This window comes from Vigna unguiculata, chromosome 2 (genome assembly GCF_004118075.2).
Source record: "Vigna unguiculata cultivar IT97K-499-35 chromosome 2, ASM411807v1, whole genome shotgun sequence".
Classification (NCBI taxonomy): Eukaryota; Viridiplantae; Streptophyta; class Magnoliopsida; order Fabales; family Fabaceae; genus Vigna; species Vigna unguiculata.
Window position 1 is genome coordinate 29,957,495 of NC_040280.1, and position 7,410 is coordinate 29,964,904.

Below are 7,410 nucleotides of genomic sequence, written 5' to 3' on the forward strand. Positions count from 1 at the left end.
GACCAGCCCATAAGAGAATATATCTCCAAAAAAAAAAAATGAAAAAAATTAGTGGTGGTTGTGATTTGCTTGTGGCGTGACGGCTGAATTGAAGATGACGGTTGGGGCTATTGCTTCCACCAAAAACAAGTAATAGCAAACAGCTTAAACTCCAGCGCAAACCCTCAATTTTTGACCTCACAACCATCTCCAAGGTCTGTCTCTCTTTTTTTCTCTATCTATTTAACATCGTTTGGTTTGGGTCAGCAACGAATCGTAATAATAAATTGGCGAGTTTAAATATCCGTAAGTGGGATTAATGGAAGTGCAGTTAGTTGGTCAGGGTTTTGGTTTTGATTACGTCCGTAGAAGAAAGAAATGGATTTTCATTCTGTGTGCTGTTGGGTTGGGTGGGTTCAGCGCTTACAAGTTCTATCATGCGCCTTCTGTGGTTCGTAAGAGACAGAGGCTTTCCAAGCTTGTGGGTGCATTGGTTTCCGTAGCGGAAGCCGTGTCCGAATCTGCAGATACCATCGGAATCGTATCCAGAGACGTCAAAGATTTTCTGCAGTCCGATTCAGATCAAATCCCCAATAGCTTGAAGCAACTTTCCAAGATTGGTCGCTCTCAACAATTGTCGGAGTCCTTGGTTAGCGTCACCAGTGCTGTCACCGTCGGAGTCCTGCGCGGTTATCAATCTATGGACCGGACTGGTGGTGAGCAATCCGGTTCAACGGCCGTGGACCGGGTGCTTGACAAAATGCTTACACCGGCTGGGTCTGGTTTTGCTTCTGTAGTTCTTGGAAGTTTTGCTAGGAACCTGGTTCTTGGGTTTTATTCGGATCAACGTGACCACTTAGGTGGAGAATCGAACTCCGGCGATGAGACTAGTGGTGTCACACATGTTGGATCCAATTCGGATCCTGTTCTTGCTTGGGTGGATGTAGTTTGTGGTGATAGGTGTGGGGAACTGATTGGGAATTGTGTGCAATTGTTTGTGAGCACCGCGGTTGCGGTTTATCTTGATAAGACCATGCATATCAACACCTACGACGATTTCTTTGCTGGCTTAACTAACCCGAAGCATGAGACCAATGTGAGGGAAATCTTGGTTTCTGTTTGTAATGGTGCCGTGGAGACTCTCATCAAGACGTCTCACAAAGTGTTAACAAGTCCAAATGCAGATGTTGGTTCAGCAGCTTCAGGTTCATATTTGGCTATTGGAGAAACTCTGATAAATGAGGACTTGGGTGGAGAAATGTCGTCCATTGAATCGAAGGTTGAATCTAAGGTTGATGATGTTTATGATGAAGAAAATAAGAGTGGGTGGGTGAGCAAAATTTCGTCAACATTGGCGGTTCCCAGTAATAGGAGGCTTGTTCTTGACCTGACTGGAAGGGTGACGTTTGAGACTGTTAGGTCTTTCATGGAGTTTGTTTTGCAGACATTTTGTGCTTCTGTGAGGAGATGTGCTCATGTTGCTCAAGAGTCAGTGCTTGAGATTGTGAGATATCTTGCAGCGAAGTCTTCCGTCATTGTGACTATATGTCTCTCGTTGTATCTGCACATAATGGGTGGAGGCTGGGCTCTGGTGGCTGCTTAAGTAATTGTTCTTATTACTTTTCATTCACCAAATAGATGTGATTGGTAACTAAACTATAAATTTTTCTGGAAATGCTGCTTCTTTGGGCTTGCAGCGGTATCATAATCTCTATATACCATACATGGATTAACTCTGTAAATCTTTAATATTATAAATGTACAGTGATCATACAAGGTACGTTTTCTCTTACAGCTCTCTCATAGAAAGCATTCATCAACCGGCAGTACTATTTGTTTAGGGTGTATCAATCATGATTAGATGTATTCTTGACTTGGAACCTTGTTCTAAATACATCCTTCTGTATACTATGGTGATATGATATTTTGTATAAGCCAGGGTGCATCCTCGGGGTCATTTGAACTCTGCCACCCGCTCCCTTTTTGGATATCACAACTCTGTTTCATGTTCTCTTTTGGATATAACCACTTTCTTCTAATGCCTTGTTAACTTAGTGTGGTTGGATAATGTTTTTAATCTGCTGTTGGAGGAGCAGAGCCAAAGCTGATGGCATTTCGTATTCTGCAATTGCTATTAGTTATTACTGTTACACTTCTTAATCTGCCCAACTGTGTTTATAGAAATTTTGGCATTGGTTGTGCTTAAAGTGCATTTCCAACTGATATACCCTACATGTACTCGTAAATTCTTTGAACGTCCTTCGTTTTTGAATTATTCATTTCATCATCAATGGAAGTGGATTTTTGATATCTGGCTGGCAATGTCAGAGGCAATTGCACTTATACACGTTTAATATTCAGTTTGCTAGTTTCACACTAGTCAGCATTTCAAACAGATAAAACTAACTTTTATTGACGAGTCATGCAACACATTATGATAGGAATTGTAAAGATGTGGTAGTTAGTTATACAATCAGAAAAGCTATATCAGAAGTTGTAATCGAGATTATACAAAGGATTTCGGTATGTGAAGTGTAAAATCAACACGTTAGTTAGTTATTACTTTATTTTGTTTATATGAATCAGCTGAACTAGGGTTATCAGATAAATTTTTCTTTTAAGAACGGGGGATTCCGGGTGCTTTGTTCTGTTAGATCTAACTTTAGCATGATGAATGGAAGATTGAAGGACAACGTTACTGGGATATCAGTATTCATACTCAAATGCTAGTGATAGAACACAGTGTGATTTACCCAAGTTCAGACCATCTCATTGGTTCTCAGAGCTCTTTGCATTCCAAAATCAATGAATTAAATTTTAGGAGGTCTAAAATAAATTTAAAAATAAATCATTTTACAAATAAAACTATTTATTGTAAAAATTAATAATCATTCATAATAATTGAATTAAATTTTATTTTCACAATTTTATAATTAATTTAATAAGATTTTTATTTTTTAAAAGGCCTACAGCTAAGATTTTACGAAGTTATATATGTGTACAAAAGTGATATCATTTGACATCGTTTAGGTTTTACCTATACAAATATAACTAATTTTTATTTTTTCATATTAAATCAATTACAAAATTTCCAATTGTTTTTTATATTTAAACAATTTTATTTTGTAGCCCTTTTCTTCTTCCCTTCTCATAGCATCTCAATCCAAACAAAAACTGCTGATCCCAACACACCGGTCCTCGCCGACAATGGTAACGTGATAGCGGTGCAAAATTGCCCCAACCCTTCAAAATCAGATATTTTTTTGGATTGAGATGGTTGGGCCTAATGTTTGGGCCTAATGGTTACAAACCATTCTCGTTGGTTACTACCACCCTTCTCTCACTGCTTTAAATATCTTATGGGATGTCAACGTGGGAAAATAGATTTATTAAGGATTAAAAGAAAAAATGTAACACTTTTTAGGGATTAAACGCAAAGAAAAGAAGAATACACAGTTTTACTCTGCCACTTATTCGTTAATTAAGGGACAAATTATCACTTAAGGGATATCAATAAACCAGATATACAAATTTTATTGTTAATCAAAACAAAAATCAGGATATACGTAAAATTTCCAAATGTATGAGGAAAGTGAAATTTATACATGAAACTAAATTCATTAAGACAAGTATGATGATAAAATTTAAAAGTATTTTTTCTTTATGTTCGCCCTTCTTAATTTTTCTTTTGCTTTTAGCGCTTATCATTATCTCTAGAAGTGATTATGTCCTCACATACAGTATATATAATCAGAATTGTTAACTTAGTTGTATTGACATTATCAAACATTAAAATAAAAAAGAATATTTACTAAAAATGAAAATTAAAGGAAAATAAAATAAATTATTTGATTAAAAAATTATTATGTACTTAGTTTGTGAGTCAGGGAATGGATTCTCGAGTAGATTTATTTAGAGTAGTTGAGAAGACGACTGAATAAGTATTGAAGAATAATGGGAAGTTAATGCCTGCAACATACATAAAGGCTACTTTAAATATCAATTTATTTCTTCGATGCCAGTTTTAAATACCATATGCACTATCACTCTCTTCAACAATGAACAGACACACTATCACAAAAGATTAATAACTTCCATTAAATTCAAACTTATGCTTATTCCTACACTCAAGTCAACAACTACGTCACTTTCTATTTCTTCGCATCTTCAGTCAATTCATTTATCAAAGTTCTCAACTGGGTTCATGCATTAAACAAAACTATCATATCCACACTCATCATTTCAATATAGAATTAACCACCTAATTAGCTTTTGCATCTGAATAATTTAATACAGATTTAATAAACTATGAAAGAGAAAATCAGTTACCAAATATACAAAAAATCTAGACTAAATTTTCTTAGAGTAAACTGCTATGCAAAAATCCCCCTAATAAATTATTCATTCATAAACATCACACTTAGATGATAGTGCAAGTCCAAATAGTAGCATATAGCAAAATAACATGATATATGTAAAACATTAAATGAAAGAAAGCAAACGGTTATCAACATCTAATATATATAATACCAAACAATTAACATTAATTATTATCGTCTTGGGTATAAATATAATCTAGGTTTGCCGCAAGTGCTCTCCTCTTCAAACATTCATCCTCGTCAATGCCGTAACAACTATCTTCTCCCAGAAAATCCTACGCGTGCGAGAAATATATGAATCAGAACCTTACAAAATATCTACTGAGAATAAAAGAAAAAACTAATGTAAAAGCCAACAAGAACATCATTAAACGCAACGAACCGGATTCAGTGAGCCTCCCCTGCGAAAAAATGATTTAGGGCGTGCCGCAGCATGGGTGACGATGAAGCCGAGTAACAGAGTGATGAACAACAGGGCTGTGATCTTTCTCATATTTGGTTTGTGTTAGAGAAGAAAACTGAAAAATGAAAGAGAAAGAAGGGAGAGAGTGTTTTTGTGTGTGTTGAATTTATGGTGGGTGTGATTTTATAGGGATAAGAGGTGTCAAAGGAAGGTGTGAACTTTGAAAGGTGAAGACAGAATTTATTTAATGGGGTGGCAAAAAAATTCTCTAGGACCAAAAAGAATCCAAAAAAAGTATTCTTCTTTTTCGTTGTTTAAGAAAAAAAATAAACGGTCATATCATAGTGGGGAAATTTTGAGCAGAACCAAAAGACAGGCACAACCACAGATAATGAACCAAAAAAGCAAAACAAGAAAAGAAAGATTCGAATACTTGGAAATTCTGCACTTGATAACTAAAAGCAGGATTTTTTGTTATTTATAGGATTACTTCTTTGTCTCTGTGTTTTAGATTTAGAGGGAAAGGGTGGCAGAAACAAAGGAACATTGTGAACTATTTTACATTTTCTTCTGTATAACTTGTTTGTTATTACTTACTACCTCATTTTGCATAACTGTGGGTTGAGGATGTAAATAATATTTTCAACGAAAAAATAATATTATTAATGTGAATTGAGTTTAACCTAACTTATTTGATCCAAGAATTAAGAAGGTCCAAACTAGACTGAAGATGGTTTGACTTAAACTGTACTGATGGTAATACTTTTTTATTTACATTTTATTATAATGTTTTCTAATTATGTATTTTAATAATAGAATTAAATATGTTTTTGGTCTCTTAACTTTAGTAAATTTTGAAATTAGTCCATTTCAAAATTTTAGACCAATTTAATCTTTCATTTTTTAAAATACATGAATTTATTCATTTTAATCAAATTTTGTTCAGTTTATTTGACATTTCAAACGCGTTTCATAATAATATTTGACTTAACATTAAAGAAAAAAATGTCAAACAGTATAAATAACTCAAATACAAATCTGAAATGCATACGAAACAACAAATAAACCTAACAAAATTTGAATAAAATGACTAAATCTACGTATTTCAAAAAATAAAATACTAAATTGGTTTAAAGTTTCGAAATACATTAATTCCAAAATTCACCTGAAAATTAAAAGACCAAAAACATATTTAACTCTTAATAATATAATATTTTTTAATAATATTTAAATAATTTAAAGGTTTAACTCATTTATTTATTTACTCGTATAATTATACATGTTGATTATTTGATCTTCACTTGTTATTTTTATCATATTACTTTCTAGTTGTGATTAAGAAATAAAATAGGTAACATTTTATGTAAATCGTAATTTTATATGAATCGGATTAACTTATGTTCGGAAGATCTACATGTGTCCTATGTTATTCTTTTAACAATGTTATAAATTAGAATAAATATACTTTTTCCATAATGTTATAAGCTTTATTCAATTTCATGCATAGCAAATGTGTTAGACATTTAAATAATTATTTCAACATCTAAAAACTATTTTGACCAACCACGTGTAGAATGTATCCACAGGTACATGTATGCTAAGTTATATTAAAAATATTGCTTGAACTCATAATTGGCAAATAAGAAATTGTCTGTAATTTTTAATTTGTATTTTCAGATGATGAACATTTTACTACAAAAAAAAAAAAAATATTTTTTATCAATTTTATTTTGAAATTTTGTTTTTAAGAAATATTTATAAATTTTGTTATAAAAAAATGTAGAAAATTATTGTCAATTTTTTGTAAAATATTTTATATAAAACACTTTTCACAACAAATTTTGTAAAAAATATCTACGAATTTTATAATTTTGTAGAAAATAATTATCTATAGATGAATTATCTGTCAATTAAAATTTAAAAAACAAAACAGCAGAAAAACGAAATTCTCATATAATACGAGAATTTTTAATAGTGTTATTTTATAAATAATCATCTTATAGGCTTAAAAATAGGATTTATATAAAAGAAAATACTATAATGTAAAAGTTACTTAAATCACGTTAGTTGCAGCATTAATCTTTACCACACTAAATCCAAGAGTATTTCCATCTCTATTAGTTATGCAACTTATTTCATACACTTTATTGAAAATAAAATATTAAGGTAAATGACATTATACATGAATAAAAAGGATTAAATTGTTATATAATAAAATTGAATGAATTCAAGATATAATAATTTAAAATGTCCTATATGTTATAATTTGCTAAAATTTTACAATCTGAAAAGGTAAATTAATTTATGATAGCTTTCAAAATAATATATATTTGCAAAAAGTTATAAATTATAAGTCTTTATTGTAAAATTACTTTCAAATATCCAATTTTTATAAGCTAAAATTTTTGATATAATTTTAATTTTAAAATAATAATTATAACGCCCTGAAAATGTCATTACTTTTAAAATTGCATTTTTTTATTGGAATATAGTTTTCTTTCCGTTGGATTTATTGTAGTTTTGTGAATAAGCAATTATAGCATCTAAAATTTTAATTGTAGATTTGGTCCTCCAAATTTTAAAATTAAGTCACTTTAATGCCCCATTACTTATTAATATAGTAAGGGAGATTATAATCAGATAGAAATA

The 7,410-nt window shown here is 31.4% G+C and overlaps 1 protein-coding gene and 1 long non-coding RNA gene across 2 annotated transcripts; one reads left to right on the top strand and one right to left on the bottom strand.

The window, feature by feature from the left end:
• Positions 1 to 13: 13 nt before the first annotated feature.
• LOC114174248 (protein PHLOEM PROTEIN 2-LIKE A10-like) lies at positions 14 to 2,289 on the top strand. Its single transcript, XM_028059048.1, has one exon. It carries the CDS (start codon positions 299 to 301, stop codon positions 1,580 to 1,582), a length of 1,284 nt encoding a protein of 427 aa, XP_027914849.1. The 5' UTR covers positions 14 to 298; the 3' UTR covers positions 1,583 to 2,289.
• Positions 2,290 to 4,363: 2,074 nt separating this feature from the next.
• LOC114174354 lies at positions 4,364 to 4,974 on the bottom strand. The gene is made up of 2 exons (XR_003602681.1): positions 4,741 to 4,974; positions 4,364 to 4,633 (listed from the first exon to the last, which is right to left on the bottom strand). It is a non-coding gene; the product is annotated as an uncharacterized LOC114174354 (long non-coding RNA).
• Between the last annotated feature and the right edge of the window lie 2,436 nt (positions 4,975 to 7,410).

Coding starts and splice junctions, on each gene's coding strand:
- LOC114174248 (XM_028059048.1), top strand. CDS start 299: ATGGAAGTGCAGTTAGTTGGTCAGGGTTTTGGTTTTGATTACGTCCGT.